The 20,018-nt window shown below is 37.5% G+C and overlaps 1 protein-coding gene across 2 annotated transcripts; it reads right to left on the bottom strand.

Annotated features, from left to right (window-relative positions):
* Positions 1-5,978: 5,978 nt before the first annotated feature.
* Positions 5,979-19,391, bottom strand: CLEC12B (C-type lectin domain family 12 member B). 2 transcript variants are annotated; one of them, XM_003410820.3, is made up of 6 exons: positions 19,194-19,391; positions 16,792-16,890; positions 12,811-13,029; positions 12,164-12,318; positions 11,849-11,964; positions 5,979-6,468 (listed from the first exon to the last, which is right to left on the bottom strand). In XM_003410820.3, the coding sequence occupies exons 1-6, from the start codon at positions 19,297-19,299 to the stop codon at positions 6,318-6,320; spliced, it is 846 nt and encodes a 281-aa protein (XP_003410868.3). In that variant the 5' UTR covers positions 19,300-19,391; the 3' UTR covers positions 5,979-6,317. The 2 variants fall into 2 exon arrangements, with proteins under 2 accessions (XP_003410868.3, XP_064141354.1); XM_064285284.1 differs by having other exon boundaries at positions 5,979-6,381.
* Positions 19,392-20,018: the final 627 nt, after the last annotated feature.

The following is a 20,018-nucleotide window of genomic DNA, read 5'->3' as shown; positions in this document are numbered from 1 at the left end:
GTCCTAGGCAGCACTGAATTTCTTATTGGGGTGGGGATGAGAGGGACACAGGCTGTTTCTTGTGGGTACGCTGCCTTTGGGGAGGCAAAGACATGCTTGAAGGTAGGGATTGAGATGCTAAGAGGTGAGGGGAGAGCAAGGTTCCTATCTCACCAAAATGCAGCAAGACTGGGATCCCACCAATTCCCACATGTGGTGCTCACCTGGATTTAGAGGCACTTTCTTGACAAGTGCCCTCACCCCCCAACCCCCCTCCCCCATCCATCTTGGGCCTGTGTTCTCCCACTCAGGATAGAGTTACCTAAAATGGAAGCCTTGGTCTGCTCAGCTCCAGGAGCAGCGTGGAGTCCAGGGACCATCAAGATCATTCTCCATAAGCCCAGAGACCCCTTCTTATCCCTGGGACAGATCCCCAGCTCTGCAGGGCCTCCACCATTGGGGAAGTTTTGAGGGTCCAAAAACATCTGGGAAGAACGAAGATAAGCTCCAATGTCATCTTTTGTTACTTGACAAGATTTGCGGTACACCCATAGATTAAGTTACGTTTGGGAACACAAATAGAAAAAATATGTATATGTATACCTAAAAAATAATTAAAATGTGAAGAAAATACAAACTAAAAAACCAAACCAGGTGCCTTCTAGTCGATTCTGACTCATGGCAACTCCCTGTGTTTCAGAGTGGATCTGTGCTCCATAGGGTTTTCAATGGTTATGATCTTTCAGAAGTTGAGTAAAAATTGAAAAAGAAACAAAATTGGATTGTCACTGATTTGCCAGTTGCATAATACTTGTCTAGTTCTAGTTTGGAAACCCTGGTGGCATAGGGGTTAAGTGCTACGGCTGCTAACCAAAAGGTCGGCAGTTCGAATCTGCCAGGCGCTCCTTGGAAACTCTACGGGGCAGTTCTACTCTGTCCTATAGGGTCGCTATGAGTCGGAATCGACTCGACGGCAGTGGGATTTTTTTTTAGTGCTAGTTTATTATCCCCACACGTCTGTTGGTTTGTTGTACGGTGGAGGATTGCGTGTTGCTGTGATGCTGGAAGCTATGCCACCAGTATTCAAATACCAGCAGGGTCACCCATGGTGAACAGGTTTCAGCTGAGCTTCCAGAATAAGACAGACTAGAAAGAAGGACCTGGCAGTCTACTTTTGAAAAAAATTAGCAAACAAAAATCTTATGAATAGGCGTGGAACATTGTCTGATACAGTGTTGGAAGATGAGCCCCTCAGATTCGAAGGTACTCATAATACTACTGGGGAAGAGCTACTTCCTCAAAGTAGAGTCAACCTTGGTGTGGATAGAGTCAAGCTTTCAGAACCTTCATTTGCTGATGCGGCACAACTCAAAATGAGAAGAAACAGCTGCAAAAACCCATTAAAAATAGGAATATGGAATGTACGAAGTATGAATGTAGGAAAATTGGAGGCAAAATTAGAGGCAAGAATGGCTAGACTTTGTCTCACATACTTTGGACATGTTATCAGGAGGGACCAATCCCTGGAGAAGGACATCATGCTTGATAAAGTAGAGGGTCAGGAAAAAAGGGGAAGACCATTAATGAACTGAACTGACACAGTGGCTGCAACAATGGGCTCAATCATAACAACAGTTCTGAGGATGGTGCAGGTTCGGGCAACATTTCATTCTGTTCTACACAGGATACCTATGAGTTGGAACCAACTCAATGGCACCTAACAAAAACAATAACAACATTTATTGTGACATCTTTTAAGTTGTGCCACACATAATTCTTCTTCTTCCTTGAAATTGCCTTAGACTTTTTGCCTCTGATAAATAATATTTACTGTTGGGAGGGAAGAGAGTGTGAGTTTTTTTTTTCCCCCTGAAAGCAGCAAAGGAGTACATTGACAGAAGAGACAAGAATTTATCTGAAAAAGGACAGGGAACATGTACAGATTTTGATGATTCTGTGAAAGTTTGGAGTCATGCTTTTCCTAATTTACAATTCTCATTGTGGCTCACTGGATTGTAACTGACTTTTGCCTGGACAATCTTTCTCATGGAAGTCACAGTCATTGGCATTATACACGTAGTCCCCAACTTAACGGCATATATTTGAGTTACGATGAAATGCATTATGACTGTGTTTTTTTTTTTTTTTTCTTCTGTACATCTTATTAGTAAGGAAGCCATGGTGGTGTAGTGGTTAAGAGTTCAGGCTGCTAACCAAAATGTCAGCAGTTCAAATTCATCAGGCACTCCTTGTAAACCCTATGAGGCAGTTCTAGTCTGTCCTTTAGGGTTGCTATGAGTCGGAATTGACTTGATGATGGCAATGGGTTCTTTTCTTTTTTTAATCGTTAGTAACGTGTACTACATACAATGTTGTATCTGTAATTTGCTGGTTATTCTCAGATGTTCACTTGCAGATGATCAGTGTTATGACTGACTCTTCAAAACACTGCCATATAGCAGGCTACAAAAACTAAAAAAAAAGAAAGAAAAGAAAAAGGTATTCAATTTACTTCAGAACCAACTTATGAGGAAGTTGTTGGATCAGAGCCCCATCGAAAATCGGGGACTACCTGTATGTCATTACTACCAAAGAAATGGCTTCTTTCTTGTGTATTTCTAACAAAGGGAAGGGAGATATGCCCATTTAATCCAATACAGTGTGTCATTCAGCTTTAAATCAAGAATAAGAACATGAACCCAAGGCTGTCAGGCTTCAAACATCAGTTGTCTAAAGCACCAGGCTATACCACTTCCTATTAATAAGGGCATTTCTGCAGAATTGAAAGCTAAGACATATTTTGAGAGCACTGACGGCAGATAAGGAGCCCTGATGACACAGTGGTTAAGCACTCAACAGCTAACCCAAAAGTTGGCAATTCAAACCTCCCAGCTGCTCCGTGGCAATCCGCTTGCTTAAAGATTACAGCCTTGGAAACACTGTTGGGCAGCTCTACTCTGCCCTATAGGATGACTACGAGTCAGAATCAAGTGGACAGCAAAGGGTTTCTTTTCGGTTTATTGTCTACCCTGAAGGGGTTCATTTTCCCTCTTCTGCCAGTGTTACTCCTCCCATACCTACCCTGAAGTAAGTAATGTTAACAACTTGTGCCTCACATCTTTCTCCGTGTGCATAGAAATCTATACAAGCATAATTACACATATGTTCTTGGTCAGTATGCAGCCTCCAATATGTCATCCAGAATATTGTTGTTGTTAGGTGCCATCGAATTGGTTCCAACTCATAGTGATGCTATAGGACAGAGTAGAACTGCCCCATACGGTTTCCAAGGAGCAGCTGGCAGATTTGAACTGCTGACCTTTTGCTTAGCAGCCAAGATGTTAACCACTACGCCACCAGGGCTCCAGATAATAATCACTATGCCCACAGTGTCAACCTCATGTAATTCTCACCATGGATCTAACTCACATGTTTTCTTAATTTATAATGATGATTTGGCTATTTAATGACATGATGTCCCTGAACCAACATATTAAGAGTCACTGGGATGAGCTCAATTCAGGAGCTCTCAATCTTTGCTGGACATTAGAATGACTTGGAGAATTTTAAAACTGTTCAATAAACAGACCACATCCTTGGTCAATTAATCAGACTTTCAAGAGGAAGGGAATCTCAGCCATTGGTATTTCTTAAAAGCTCTCCAGTATTATTTTGATCTGTAACCAGATTGAGGACCATTTCCATTGCCTAAATTGCATATCCTGGCCATCCCAGTAATCTTCTCATAAAAGGATGAGTCATTGGCCAAGTTTACAGCAATTAAAACTTAAAAATGTTGATTACCCCTCTTCTAATTTTGACATGCCTTGACCTGACCTGACCAGACTTGACCTGCATAAAACAAACTAATTTTGCCAACATTGGAGAAAGAATTGTTCCATATGAGGATGGCTCCAGCATTTTTGCTTCTTTTCCTATTTGCTCAGGAGATTAATATTGGTGTCATTTATCCAAAAATTGCCAACACTCAGGCTGAGACAATAAGAATTGCCTGAAAGATTGTAAAAGATACAGATTATCTAGTCTTACACCCCTGTTCTGATTCTGCAGATCTGAGATGTGGCCAAGAACCTGTACTTTTAACAAACTACTTGGGCATATCTCATATGAAGCCAGGTTTGGAAGCTGCATAAATTTTCATTGAAGGAAGAAGAGTTGTCCAAAATTAATATAAGATGTGGCCATTCCACTATAGGACAGAGTAGAAGTGCCTCCACAGGGTTTCCAAGGCTTCGGTCTTTGTGGAAGCAGATGCTTTCTCCTGACGGGCAGCTGGTAGGTTCAAACCACCAACCTTTTGCTTAGCAGCCAAGGGCTTAACCACTGTGCCACCCGGGCTCCTTTTATTTACACTAATGCATGCAAGTTTGTGTGTCTGAGAGACACAGAGAACAAAATTCCTGGGGAATTTCCAGGTCTACCTAACATGCATTCTGACATGTCTATCTGGGAGAACTTTAGATGTACTTGTTCACTGCAAATGCAGCAGAGATAACTTGACGAGGGTAGCAGGGAGAGGCCTGTGAACAGTCAGACCTGGTCAAAATCCAGAACCGTTCTGAGGCTGGAAAGAGAAATTTTCTCTTTTAATACATGTGAAGGCCAATGTGTGTATGTGATAAAATTAAAAGATACCAGGCGCCAGGAAAAAAATAATGTAAACTTCTCCTAATAGGAACAAAATAACAAAGACATTTGAATTATTAATAGTAGATAATTTCTTGGTTAGAAATAGAGGAATAAAAGAAGAAATTATCTTTCCCATGAGAATAAAAAGCAGCCCAACTGTGTGGGAGTCATGTACAGAGCTTTCCACCTTCAAAGACTAATTGTATCTTTGTGAGAGTGACCATAATGTAAGCTACTGAAGAAAAATGAAAGAATGAAGTTGCTTTTTAAATCTATGTATATGTAACTTACATTTCAAGTTACATATGAGAACTGATAATCCCCATTCAATAAACCAATGGTAAAAATAATTATCCATAAGATTTGTGATTAAATATATTTTGCTTAATAAATTTTCACACTGAACTTTGTTCTCAAGTTTCCATTATTGTGCATATAAAATGTTGACTAACTCACAAGTTGAAGTCTTTAGAGAATTAGAGGCTACCAGGTATGGGGGATGGAGTTTCAAAGTATCATCAAAGCATTTTGAAATACATATCAGTTTTCCAATAAATTCTAAATCTCTGGTTCGGCAAAAACAGCATCACTGTTTTTACCATTCTTTTTTAAGTTAAGGTTTTTGGTTTGTCTTACCATTCTTTTAGTCAATATGTAGCTGTGCCATTATATAAGGAGAAAATACCAGCTATACCTTTTTTTCCATATTCTGAAAACAGCAATTTTGTTCTAAAAAAAAACTCTTGAACACTAAATTTGCCACGATTTCTACCTAGAGTGCAGGGACACTGACAAACTGTTTAAAGAATTTTTTTTTTTTTAATAAAAGACTTGTTAATGACTTCAAACAACTCAAGGTTTTTTTTTTTTTTTTTTTTTGAAGGAAATAAAACATCATTTCATGCTTATGTAAGAAAATAAACTTTCCTAAAAATAATAATACCCAAATACCGAATCAATAACCTCAGCATTATTAACTTAAAGGACAAAATTTTTAATGCTAAATGCTTCTTCTAGTCCACTTAGATTACAAATGTCCTAAATTTTAAAAGCTTAGTAAAAGTTGTGTTTTTATAAGGAGCTGGGGAAGAGAAGTTTACTTCGCATGTGCGGGCTGATGTTTAGCCGGTGTGCAGGGGCACAGCCAAATCCTGTGCTAAGATACTAAAATATTTCCACATCAGCTGGTACAGGGCTGCAGCCCAGCCCAGTCACAGGCTCCTTACCCTGGAATCCCCAAAACGTCCACATCACCCAGCAACGGCTACAGCAGGGCTCTTCTGGACCTCACTCCAGTGCTGTGGCCTGTGTCAGTTCTGGTTTTTGAATATTTTCATAAAATTATTCCTGTCACATGTGTATGTATAATAAAACACAGAGAAAATAGTATTTTATATGAGAGAGAAGTAATTCAGTGAAATGCTTCTGACACAGAATAGTAGGGCCGTAGAATGGCTAGTCTGCAGGCCCCCGGGGTGATTTTAAGACTGAATAATACGAGCATCAGAGTAAGAGGTATCAGTTGAAGACGGGAAGAATGCTCTCTGAAGCAATTTCACTTGCTTAATAGTTTAAATACAAAGTCACTTTTCATCTGTTTTTTTTTGTTCTGGTACTACAGCTTCCTCCTTCCTTACACTGTCTTAATCACAAGTCCCTTATTTCTTGGTGAATTTGGAAGTAACAAGTTATTTCAAATCTTCAGTCTTTACCAAAGCAGCTGTCTTCTCACAAATCCAGGAAATTTCAGCACTGCAACGGGAAATATAAATATTGCCCTTTTGAAAGTAAGCACATCCCTTGGATCCATTGAACTGGGTAAGTTCTTTAGTACTGAATCTGAAAATGAACAATTTTAAATTAAGTATAAATTTCATATATGATTGCAATTCAGTGTTCTCAGTTGCCCTACCAGCCCAAAATCATGTAACTGAATGTTGAGAGACTTCCACATCCATGATACATTTAAATCTCTAAAGCTAACGTACTCATGTTACTTGTTTCAAGTTAATCATTATCCCAGGTAAACTTCTTAAGAATACTTAAATTCTGGTCCAAGAATTTGTATTCTCTTTATTAACATAGTAAAAAAAAAAAAAGAATCTACCTAATTCAGATTATATGAGAACTCCTAGAATTTCTTTAATTTGTAGTGTTATGGAGAAAAACAGAAATATTAATTCACAATCTGTGTAAAAAGTGCATTTACCTATACACAGATATAATTTTGTATATAATTATACATATATGTGAGTGAACAGAACGCAAGACAGAAGCTGAGAGAAAAAAAATAAATGTCTTCATAGAGGTGGTTCTGAAATCAGTTCCAGATCCTCTGCTAAAAATTGGCAATAACTTTAAATAATGTCATTAGAAAATTATGCTTTTTTTTTTTTTTTTAAATCTGTCTGTTACCTTCAAGTCGATTTTACTTCGTAGAGACCCCATATGTTTTCAATGGCTGTGATCTTTCAGACCTTCTGAGGTACCCTGGGTTGGTTTGAACCATCAACATTTCAGTTAGTAGCCCAGCCCTTAGCCACTTACACCAGCAAGAGACTTTGTAGTAGCATACTATTTAGGTCTAAAATCCTCTTCTGTAGCTCAATATATATATATATATATATATATATATATATATACATATACATATATATTTTTACTAAAATCTTAATCTTAGTGTATGTACTTGCTCAAAGTAGCCTTCTTTACTCAATAGCCAAGGAAATGGTTATGTAACCCTAAAGCTCCATCTCCCTAACCTGAGGTTGCCTTCCTGACTCTTCTAGCAGCTACGGTATCTCAGAGGGTTCAGTGTCTGCAGGCTCTAAACCCTGCTCTGGAAGCCACCTCTCTGATTCTTTGATTAGGAGTTGGGGGTAGCGGAGAGTGACAAGGATAATTAAATTCCTTTGGGGGAAGAGACATACCTCAGATTTCAAGGTGAAAAGAGAAACATGTTTACATAGTTTCATGGTACTACTTCTGTAAGCCCTCAGTCCAGCAGAAGAACATAAGATTTATTTTTAATTAGTCCCTGCCAATATTGCACCAGTTGCAAAGAAGCAATTTCTATTTCATTTTTTTGATCTGAATGTGTGTTCCTTGCCATTTTTGTACATGTGAAACCATCCTAGTAGATTTAATATGACTAGTTGCAGTGATTAGAGAGTGAGGAGATTGGTGTTTGCCTGAATAGAAATAACCATGATAAAACTTTGGAAAATGGATGAAGATAAAATGTATCTAGGGAGAAAAGAATAACCATATCCTTGTTTGTTATTCAAGGAATTTGGCAAGTCACAGCTACACTCCAGTATCTTTGAAAGAAAATGAGTGATTACAATTCAGTTTAATAAAACTATGAAAACGTGCATTAGAGAGAGAAACACGAGTGAGTTGGATGAATGAAATCCTTGCTGGGGGTGTGGGTGGAGAAAACCCACTACACCCAGAAAAATGTCATTGATCTTAATTTTTATTTAATATGTTAATACTATATATTATATTAATAAAATATATAAATATGATTTTCTTATTTTAGAATGGTTGTAATTAGAGTTGGGAGTATACTACAATGTTCCTCAAAATTTTTGATTTTGTAGTTCCCAAAAGAATTTTGCAAAAGTAACAGCTGCAAACATACATTAAAAATTGGAAGGTGGGGCATATGAAGTATAAATGAAGGAAAATTGGAAGTTGTCAAAAATGAAATAGAATGCATAAAGATTGATATCCTATCCATTAGTGAGCTGTAATGGACTGGTATTGGCCATTTTGAATCAGACAATCATATTGTCTGCTATGCCAATATGACAAATTGAAGAGGAATACTGTTGCCTTCATTGTCAAAAACAACATTTCAAGATCTATCTTGAAGTACGAAGCTATCAGTGATAGGATAATTCCATACTCTACAAAGACAAAGAAGATGAGTTAATACAGCTACTTTTCAAATTTATGCAACAACCACTAAGGCCAGAGATGAAGAAATTGAGATTTTTACCAACTTCTGCAGTCTGAAAGTGATCAAACATACATTCAAGATGCATCGATAATTACTGGCAATTTGAATGTGAAAGTTGGAAACGAAGAATTACTGGTAGTTGGAAAATAAAACTTTCAAGACAGAAACACCATAGAGGCCACATGATAGAATTTTACAAGACCAGTGACTTATTTATTGCAAATATCTTTTTTCAAAAACATAAACTGTGACAATACACTTGAACCTCACCAGACGGAAAACGCAGAAATCAAATCGACTACATCTGTGGAAAGAGTCAATGGCAATCTCAATATCATCAATCAGAATAAGGCCAGGGGTTGACTGCAGAACAAACTATCAAATTACTCATATGCAAGTTCAAGTCAGAGCTGAAAAAATTTTTAAAAGCTCACAAGAGCCAAAATTTGACCTTGATTATATCCTACCTGAATTTGGAGACCATCTCAAGAATAGATTTGATGTACTGAACACTAATGACAAAAGACCAGAGAAGTTGTGGGATGACATCAAAGATATCATACATGAAGAAAACAAAAGGTCATCAAAAAGAAAGGAAAGAAAGAAAAGACCAAAATTGATATCAGAAGAGACTCTGAAACTTGCTCTTGAATGCTGAGTAGCTAAAGCAAATGGAAGAAATGAAGTAAAGGAGCGTAACAGAAGATTTCAAAGAGCGGCTCGAAAATGAAATGTACAAAGACCTGGAGTTAGAAAACGAAAAAGGAGGAACATGCTTGGCATTTCTCAAGCTGAAAGAACTGAAGAAAAAATTCAAGCCTTGAGTTGCAATGTTGAATGGCACAGGAAGCATCAAAAGAAGATGGAAGGAATACAGAGGCACTGTATCAAAAAGAGCTGGTCACAATTCAACCAGTTTAGGAGGTAGCATACGATGAAGTACCAACGGTATTGAAGGAAGAAGTCCAAGCTGCACCGAAGGCATTAGCAAAAAACAAGTCTTCAGAAATTAACGGAATTCCAAATGAGATGTTTCTACAAACACAGATACAGCACTGGGAGTGCTCACTCATTCATGCCAAGGAATTAAGAAGACAGCTACCTGGCCAAATTACTAGAAGACATCCATATTTGTGCCCAATCCAAAGAAAGGTGATCCAACAGAATGCAGAAATTATCAAGCAATGTAATTAATATCACACACAAGTAAAATTTTGCTGAAGATCTTTAAAAAATGTTTGCAGCAGTACATTGACAGTGAACTGCCAGAAATTCAAGCCAGATTTAGAAGGAGGGATATCATGGGTGACGTCAGATGGACCTTGACTGAAAGCAGAGTATACAAGAAAGATGTTTACATGTCTTTTATTGACTGTGCAAAGGCATTTGACTGTACGGATCATAACAAATTATGGATGACGTTGTGAAGAATGGGAATTCTAGAACACTTAATTGTGCTCATGGGGAACCTGTATATAGAAAAAGAGGCAATAGTTCAAACAGAACAAAGGGATACTATATGGTTTAAAACCAGAAAAGGTGTGTGTCAGGGTTGTATGCTTTTTCTATACTTATTCAATATGCATGCTGAGCAAATAATTCTAGAAGCTGAACTATGCAGAGAAGACCTTGTATCAGGATTGGTGAAAGACTCCTTAACAACCCGTGATATGCAGATGACACAATCTTGTGTGCCGAAAGTGAAGAGGACTTAAAGCACTTGCTGACGAGGATCAAAGACTTCACCCTTCAGTATAGATGACATCTTAACATAAAGAAAAACCGAAATCCTCATAACTGGACCAATAAGCAGTATCATGATAAATAGAGAAAATATTGAAATTGTCAAGGATTTCATTTTATTTTGAACCACAATCAACTACCATGGAAGGAACAGTCAAGAAATCAAATGATGTATTATATTGGGCAAACCTGCTGCAAACGACCTCTTTAAATTTTTGAAAAAGCAAAGATAACACTTTGAGGATTAAGGTGCGCTTCACTCAAGCCATATTTCCAGTTGCCTCATATGTATGTGAAAGCTGGACAACAAATAAGGAAGGCTAAAGAATAATTGATGCCTTTGGATTATGGTGTTGACAAACAGTATTGAATATACCATGGACTGCCAGAAGAAGGAACAAGTCTGTCTTGGAAGAAATATAGCCAGAGTGCTCCTTGGAAGTGAGGATGGTGACATTTCGCCTCACATACTTTGGACATGTTATTAGGAGGGATCAGTCCCTGGAGAAGGTCATCATGCTTGGTAAGGTAGAGGGTAAGCAAAAAAGAGGAAGAGCATTGATGAGATTGATTGACGCAGTGATTGCAACAATGGCCTCAAACATAGCAGCAATTGTGAGAATGGCACAGGACTGGTCAGTGCTTTTTTCCTGTTGTACATGGGGTCGCTGTGAGTCTGAACTGACCTGATGGCACCTAACAACAACCACAACACGTGGACCTTACAAATTTTTTAAGTTCACATCATTTTTTTATAACTTTTAGTGGTTGCAAAAATGCAATTTTCTGAGTATTACATATTCTATATGAAGTTTAAGTATTTTCATCAAAACCTTTCACTGTCAGAATTAGCTCATTTTAATTCATGAAAAATATTTGCCATATAACTTAATTAGCAAGTCCTTATCATGAAACTAATTGTTAAACTACCAAGTCAATTCAGATTTACATTCTTTTAGAAAATGGCTAACAACTTCTCAATTTAAATAAACGTGGAGTTCTTATCCCTGCAGTTGTTTCTACTGTGTTCCTATGACAACCACCTCACTTGTGGATTCTAAGTGCTGGAGAGCCAGAACAGCCAAGTGATTGAATGTGTAGTCTCTGAACAGTTCTGATCTTGCTACTTACTAGCTAAGTCACCTCAGCCAAGTTATTTAATCTCAATGACTCAATTTTCTCATCTATAAAATGAGAATTTAACAGTGTGTACTAGTTTTTTTTACCTTATAAGGTTAACATTTTTAAAGAAATTTGAAAATAGTATTATACATGTTTGCTAAATAAATAAATACATTTAACTAATAGATTAGGCCCAGTACTTTGTCATGAGTTCTCACACAGGTGATGTATCATTCTTTCAATATTTATTACTGCAGCTTTCTTTCATTTGTAGATCTGTACCTCTTTTTTAAAATACCTAAATTTATAATATTTCTTATAATTAATATTTATTTTCTCGAGAGTCCATGAAAAGCTTGATTTTCTCCCAATAGTTAGAGAACTTACATGGATGCAGAAGGAGTAGAGCCATCCTCCCATAGCCAACTTCTGCCAAATGGGTCCCATGATAATCCCAGCCAGAAGAAAGAAAGCTTGGGTAATGGCTGCGATTTAAGAAAATCCTGACAGAGAAAAAATTTTTTATGTGAGAGTCACATTCCATTTTGTAGAGACAAGAGAGATGGAAGCATTCATTAAATTCATTTACTAAATCTCATTTCAAAAGGCACTGAATTCCTACCATGGGAATCAGAAATTCTGCTTATTTACTTTTCATTATATGGATAATTCCTATGATCAGGGGAGGAGATTCAACCATACCTTTTCTTCCAAGCTGTCTATCTTCAGCAGGGTGGAGTTCTTGTCCATGCAGTCCTTTCTACTGTTAATCCAGGTTTTCTCTTCATTAGTTGTAAAATAATAGCAGCTGTTTTGGTACCATTGCCACATCTTAGGACAAGGATTACATTCGTGATCTGAGAAAGAAATTATACCTAATAGTATAAACTCAATGACGCTAGAGAGATTGGAGAAAGTCCTGAGGCTAAATTGTTTAATTGGGCAATAAAGTCTTAGAGCCAGCACCCTGAAAATATACCACTGTAGGGGCCTTTTTAAAGACGTTCCCCTTATTATGCCCTGGGTTAGGACAATGGAGACTAAGTTCACTTTTCAGGGCTTTTTTCATCTGGATTTAGAATTACCAGGATCATTTACAAATAGCCAATAAAATGAGGAACTGAAGTATCCAGACTATAACATTCCAACATGCTCCCCAAATTTTCCTCTGTGTTTTTCAAAAATATTAAATGAACTTGAATATTCCCTTTCTCCTCTGTAAATTCAGTGCGACATCATTAAGAATCATTGGCTACCATAACTCTGTTATACTCTGAGGAAAACACATGGTCACTGAAACAAAGGCAACAGTTTACATATGACTGGTCAGTGAGTCTATGCTTGTTTACCTGAATTGTGAATGATAAGCTGTTGGCAGAGTTTGATGGCCATTTGCCCCTGCTTCTTCAGTAGATTAGAGATCTGTGATTTGAGAAAATCTTCCTCCATGGAAAAGTTCCCATAGTTGCCCAGCTGCTGGGATGAGTTGTCCTGCTTTTGGTGGACAGTTTTCTGAAGTCGACTCAATTTCTCTGAATCTGAGTTAATTTCATTAGATGCCTGCAAATCTCCAAGACGTAACAGGAAACGTTTTTACTATAGCCATAGATAGTTGTCTTGACACAAAAACATTTCTTAAATTATTCAATATTTATTAGTGACCAATGTTATGCTGATGATACAACCTTTTGGTGAAAGTGAAGAGAACTTGAAGCACTTACTGATGAAGATCAAAGACTACAGCCTTCAGTGTGGATTATACCTCAACATAAAGAGAACAAAAATGCTCACAACTGGACCAATAAGCAACATCATGATAAAAGGAGAAAATATTGAAGTTGTCAAGGATTTCATTTTACTTGGATCCACAATCAACACCCACGGAAGCAGCAATCAAGAATCAAAAGATGCATTTCATTAGGCAAATCTGCTACAAAAGACCTCTTTAAAGTATTGAAAAGCAAAGATGTCACCTTGAAGACTAAGGTGCTCCTGATCCAAGCCATGGCGTTTTCAATCACTTCATATGCATTCAAAAGCTGGACAATGAATAAGGAAGACCAAAGAAGAACTGAAACCTTTGAATTGTGGTGTTGGTGAAGAATATTGAATACACCATTGACTGCCAGAAGAACGAACAAGTCTGTCTTGGAAAAAGTACAACCAGAATGCTACCTAGAAGCAAAGATGGTGAGACTATGTCTCACATACTTTAGACAGTTTATCAGGAGGGATCAATCCCTGGAGAAGGACATTATGCTTGGTAAAGTAGAGGGTCAGGGAAAAGGGGAAGACCCTTAATGAGATGAATTGACACAGCGCCTGCAACAATGGGCTCAAGCATAACAACCACTGTGAGGGTGGCGCAGGACTGGGCACTGTTTTGTTCTGTTGTACATAGGGTCACTATGAGTTGGAACCAACTTGACGGCACCTAACAACAACTATAATAAATGTGCTATCATAGAAGAAACACACCAGATAACTTTCTATTACCACTTGTTTAAAGTTCACCTTTATAATTTTATTCATAAATTAATAGCCTACTTACATTAAAATAATGAATTAATTATTTTATATATCTGACATTTTATTTTAGGCAGTACTATTATCGCCATTCATTTTGGTAAAATGCTTTTTCTGTTTGTAGTTCGTTGATGTAATTTTTGTTGTTTTAGTAGGAATAAAAAAAATTTTTTTTTTAGTAGGAATAGAATCTTTAGGATAATTGGTATTTCAAAAGTATGGCCTGCAGACTACATGCATCACAATCTCCTGGGAAAAAATACACACAATGGAATACTATGCAAAGATTAAGAACAATGATGAATTCGAGAATCATCTCACGGCATGGATAAATCTGGAGGGCATTATGCTGAATGAAATAAATCAATCACGAAATGACAAATATTACATGAGGCCATTATTAAAAAATTCAAGAAAAGGTTTACACATACAAAAAAAAAACTTTAATGGTTACAAAGGAGGGAAGAGCTAGGGAGGGGGAATCACTAACTAGGTAGTAGACAACTGTGAACTTTGGCGAAGAGAATGGCAACATACAATATAGAGGAATTCAGCACAACTTGACAAAGTCGTAGAAGCTTCCTAGACACAGTCAAACACTTAGGGTGACCGAGTTGCTAGGGTTGAGGCTGGGGACCATGGTCTCAGGAGACATCTAGATCAATTGGCATAACATAGTTTATAAAGAAAGTATTCTACATACTACTTCGTTCAGTAGAGTCTGGGGTCTTAAAAGCTTGTGAGTGGCCATCTAAGATACATCTATTGGTCTCACCCCATCTGGAGTAAAAGAGAATGTAGAAAACCAAGACACAAGGAAAATATTAGCCCAAAGGACTAAAGGACCACATGAAGCAGAGACTCCACCAGCCTGAGCCCAGAATAACTAGATGGTGCAAGGCATCACTACCAACCACTCTGACAGGGACCCCAAAAGAAAGTCCCAGACAGAACCAGAGAAAATGTAGAACAAAATTCAAATTCACACACACGAAAAAAGGACGAGACTTACTGACAGAGACTGGAGGAGCCCCTGAGACTATGGCCCCAGGACACCCTGCTAACTCAGAACTGAAGCCATTCTCTAAGCCCACTTTTCATACATAGATTAGACAGGCCTATAAAACAAATGGTAACACATGTGCGGAACGTCCTTCTTCATTCAATCAAGGATATGCGTCCAAATGGGCAACTCCTGCCCAAAGGCAAGCCAAGGAGACAGGAAGAGACAGAAAAACTAGATGAATGGACACAGGGAACCGAAGGTGGAAAAGATTGCAACTAATGTCACAAAACATTTTGTGTATAAATTTTTGAATGAGAAATTAATTTGTGCTGTAAACCTTCACCTAACAATGAAAAAAAAAAAATCTCCTGGGGTGCTACTTAAAAAAACAAAAAAAAACAGATTTTAATGCCAGATTATTTCTAGTCCTGTGTCCATAAAACCTACATTTTAAATAAGCACTTCAGGTGATTCATCAGCACAGTAAATACAAGAACTAAAGGTACTGTACTTAAGAAAAGAAGTTAGAAGTACCCTTCCATGGTGAACCAATAAACACATTTTATCTTCATTCATTTTTTTAAATATGCATCAGTGTAGAAGGTCAACTGCTAATCCTCGTAATTCTTGGCTACTTAATACCTGTTACTGCTCCTGGAATATCATATTATTGTCTCAAAACACCAAGCTATGGCATTGACCTCGGTATCCTTGTACAAATATCAAACCCCAAAAAACAAAACTCATTGCTGTTGAGTCGATTCCGATTCAGGGCAACCCTAGAGTACAGAGTAGAACTGCCCTATAGGGTTTCCAGGGAGCAGCTGGTGGATTCGAACTGCTGACCTTTTGGTTAGCAGCCAAGTTCTTAACCACTGGACCATGAGGGCTCCAATGTCCAAATAGGCATGCCAAAATCCTGATTATCTGTGAGTTCTTATAGATAGGGGGAAACAAAAGCAAATGCATCAGAAGAGATGCCAATTTCATTCAGCATATAAACTCTCCTGACTACAAGTTCCCTGAAAGTGAGGGCTATATCAGCTTTCTACTCTGTGAGTTGCTTAGGATATGTTTAACAATATTCTATAAACTGTGACTTCTCAGGATATTTTTTCACTCACTGTTAGTCCAGGACTCTCTACCCTGTCCACCCAAAACTGCACAGTGATCGAAGAAATTTGACCATGGCGCTGATGAATAGGGATTCCACTGTTATGTGCAGATGGTTCGACTCTGTGTCTACTGAGTGATGTATATCAGGCCGTTCTTCCTCTTTGCTTGTATCCCTTCCCCGTTCATTGCAGTCAGGCTGTTGTTCCTGCTTAGGAGTTTTTTCTACGCTAGAAAGGTCTTGGGTAAGCAGATTAAATGAGTCTGGCACTAACATTAGAGTTAAATGCAATGGCGTGTCCTTTTGAACACATCTTCCCAGGCTCCCTATTCCTTGTCATTGAAATAATAAGTGAATGTGTGTCTAGGCAGAAGAGAGGCACCTTATTTCAACCAATAACTAGAAAATAAGAATCTTCTTCACAGTCCAAGCTAGCTTATCAAGAGAAAACAATGGGTTTTGGAGAAAATTCTTATAATAATGAAGTGTGTTCTTTTCTGGGTTTGATCTATATTAATCTCAGAAACCTAGAGAATGAGGAATACATAGGATAGTAGAAAGGATAGTAGAAAGTATTAGAGGACTCAAAATTCTAGCACCTACAATATATTATAATCTGAATTAACATAGCTTACAAATATGCTTCCCATTCACCTCTCTTGGGTTTTATGCAAATATACTTACACAGAATCCCCAAAGTCACCAACCCAATCAGCAGTATCAGACAAAGAGTTAGCAGACTTAGGGAAGCCTGACGCCATATGGAGGATGGAGCTGGATACCCTGAAGAAAGCCAACGGAACAGTTAGCAACCAGAATTGTCTTTTAGTTATTACACTTTGTGTTGTTTATTTCTCCCTCTTAGGAACCTTCTAAAACAAAACAAAATAAAAAATCACAATTCAGTTGATTCTAACTCACAGCAACCCTATAGGACAGAGTAGAACTGCCCTTTGTGGTTTCCAAGGAGCAGCTGGTGGATTCGAGCTACCAACCTTTTGGTTACCAACTGAGCTCTTAACCACTGTGCTGTGACGGCAGGAAGCTTCTGGATATTAAAATTTCTCTCTTGCCAACAAAATGGGCACACTAGCCCAAGGGCAAGGATGAGAAGGCAGGAAGGGACAGGAAAGCTGGTAATGGGGAACTCAAGGTCAAGAAGGGGAGTGTTGACATGTCATGGGGCTGGCAATCAATGTCACAAAACAATATGTGTATTAATTGTTTAATGAGAAACCAATTTGCTCTATAAATCTTTATCTAAAGTACAATAAAAATTTTTTTTCTCTTGCCTCTTCAGTATTTTTTAGCAAATGCCAATAATGAGGCACAATAAGTATCTCTCTCCATCTGTTCCTCTCCATTTCCTCACCGCTCTCCTTTCCTTCAAGAATAAGTTTATCCTAATTTTTAATTTTTAGGCCTTTGCTATACTTCATCTCCACCTTCCTTTTCAAGTTTACTGCAGGGTTTTGAACCAGTTCAATTTGGTTCAAACTGCTGCTGAGAATTTGCATTTCTAACAAGTTCCGTGGTGATGCTAATTTTGCTGGTTAGGGACCAATTCTGAGAACCATTAGTAGCGCAGAGGTTCTCAAAGTTTATTATACTTAAGAATCACCTGGGGATCTTGTTAAAATGTAGATTCTGATTCAGTATATCCTGGGTGGAATGATTACCATCCTGTGGGAAATTGTTAGAAATGCAAATTCTCAGCAAGGGTTTGAACCAGATTTGAAGCCCTAGTTTACTGAACTTATGAATAAAATGTTGCAGGAACTGATTCTCTGGGTGACTCTGACAACAAGGAAGAGATACCCCCCTTCTTTTTGTGATTACAAACTTCCATAGAGTAGGGTTGTTGTGGGTTTTACTTTTAAGTATTATCTGTCCTATTTATCATCTTGTAGATAATGAATGAACGAGGAATGAAATAGTGAATTAATGTGCAGTATAACTTTTTTTTTATAACCTAGAGATAGCAGAATAGACCAGAAAGCCAGTGTGTGACTTCAAAATTTAGCACTCTACCTCGTAAATCCCTTACCTCCTCATTCCTTGATTTATGTCCTAAGGGTTTCTAGCTCTGTGTTATAGATAGATTAATGCAATCCTCAGGTGCATTGTCAAATTCACCACATGCACACACATATTTTAACTAAAAATAAACCTAAAGTAGAAAACAAAGATCATATGTTTCAGATGGTTCAGGACAACATCTTGAACTGTTGACAGATCTCTTTTAGGTAAAAGATGCAGTCTGATGTATTAAATCAGATTCCTGACAGTGAGACTGCTATGTCTTTCTCTTGTGTGTAAGAGAATGAGCTGAAGACTAGAATTAAGTCTGGGCTCCATCACATACCAGTAGTGTGAATTTGGGTAAATCGTTTAAGCTTTTTCAGCCTCAGTTTTCTATACAATGGAAAAGCTACAATATTACTCCATTTACTTCACAGTAATATTTTGATAAAGATATGATGTTATATAATTAAAATACTAGATAGCTGTTAGTTGTTATTACCAATTCAACATTGCAAATTTTGTTGGAGATTTCAATTACACTAAAAAAAAAATTAACTTATAAAAGATAAACTAGTTCTTGTCCATTTCTGACCCATCCATCCTGTATTTTTTTTCTTTCAACAATTTATACTACCTAAAAGACAAATTCCCTCTACCTTTTTTTTTTTTCTCTATTTTGGAAGCCTCCAACCTGACTTTTAAAAAATATTCCCCTGGTGTCTCTTACAAGGTATAAATATACAGGACTACATTTCTAAAAATAAATATCTAAGTGTAGTCCCCAAAACCAATCTCTAGTGTGTTTGATTACTATTTTTCACTGAAACATAGTTTCATGGAACATAATGATATCACAGTTTAGAGATGGTTCTGACAGACACACATTTTGTCCTAAATATTGGAAACACTCAATCTACTTATGTGTTCCACAACACTCTGTTTCCATTTGGGAGACTCCACATCACACCCCCCTTTGACATTATTATCAAAGCCAGCATTATCATTGCCTTTAACACCTGTCTATTCCCCAAGGTTACATCCCACTTTCTCTGAATTCCTACCTCTTTTTCTTCGATTATTTTGATTCCTGTTATTTCCTGTTTCTGCAGAGTTTTGAAATGTGAGTGTCGCGTAGGTCACTTCTTCAGACATTGTAGAAGAAAGCATTACTCTAAATTATGTAATTAATGTTTCAATATCCTCAGGCCTGGTATCAGGATGTTCTTTTCAAGGCTGGGAGCCTTTATATAGACATTGGACTGACCCGAGACACATCCCACTGCCCCCTGTAAGAACAGAATGACTATCAGTCTTACTGAAGAGAAAGTGAGAGAAGTCAAACATTCTTTCTAGAAATCAAAACATTGTAGATCTCAAACTGTCTGCTTATTCAGTACAGTTACTTACTGTGGAGTAAAGAACTTATGCTACCCACAATAGCCAAAAGGTGGACGCAGTCTAAATGCCCATCAACAGATGAATGGATAAACAAAATGTGGTACATACATACAATGGAATACTACTCAGTCAGTAAAAGAAATGAAGTCTTGATACATGCTATAGTATAGATGGAACTTGAAGACATTATGGTGAGTGAAATAAGTCAATCCCCAAAGGAAAAATATTATAGGACCTCGCTTATATAAAAAGATAAGAAAAGGTTAATGTATAGAGATCAAAGTTTATTAGTGATTACTAGGGATGGGATGGAGGGGGAAAAGGGGGTTAACAGAGATGGAAAAATTACACTGAGTAAGGGTAAGTTTGCACAGCCAATTATTGTAATTGCTGTCAATAGTTGTATACCTGTACAAAGTCGAACTGGCAGAAGCTGTATGATAGATATATTGACAACGATGATTTGTTAAAAAAAAAAAAAAAAAAAG

Source organism: Loxodonta africana, chromosome 4 (genome assembly GCF_030014295.1).
Source record: "Loxodonta africana isolate mLoxAfr1 chromosome 4, mLoxAfr1.hap2, whole genome shotgun sequence".
Taxonomy (NCBI): domain Eukaryota; kingdom Metazoa; phylum Chordata; class Mammalia; order Proboscidea; family Elephantidae; genus Loxodonta; species Loxodonta africana.
This window is presented reverse-complemented; position numbering and strand designations above follow the sequence as displayed.

Bases quoted from the DNA above. Each gene is read 5' to 3' on its own strand.
- CLEC12B (XM_003410820.3), bottom strand. From the start codon at position 19,299: ATGCTTTCTTCTACAATGTCTGAAGAAGTGACCTACGCGACACTCACA. The intron at 13,030-16,791 runs GTAAGTATATTT...TACGTCTTGGAG, and splicing joins GGTGACTTTGGGGATTCTGT to ATTTGCAGGCATCTAATGAA. The intron at 11,965-12,163 runs GTATGGTTGAAT...TTTCTCTGTCAG, and splicing joins TAGACAGCTTGGAAGAAAAG to GATTTTCTTAAATCGCAGCC.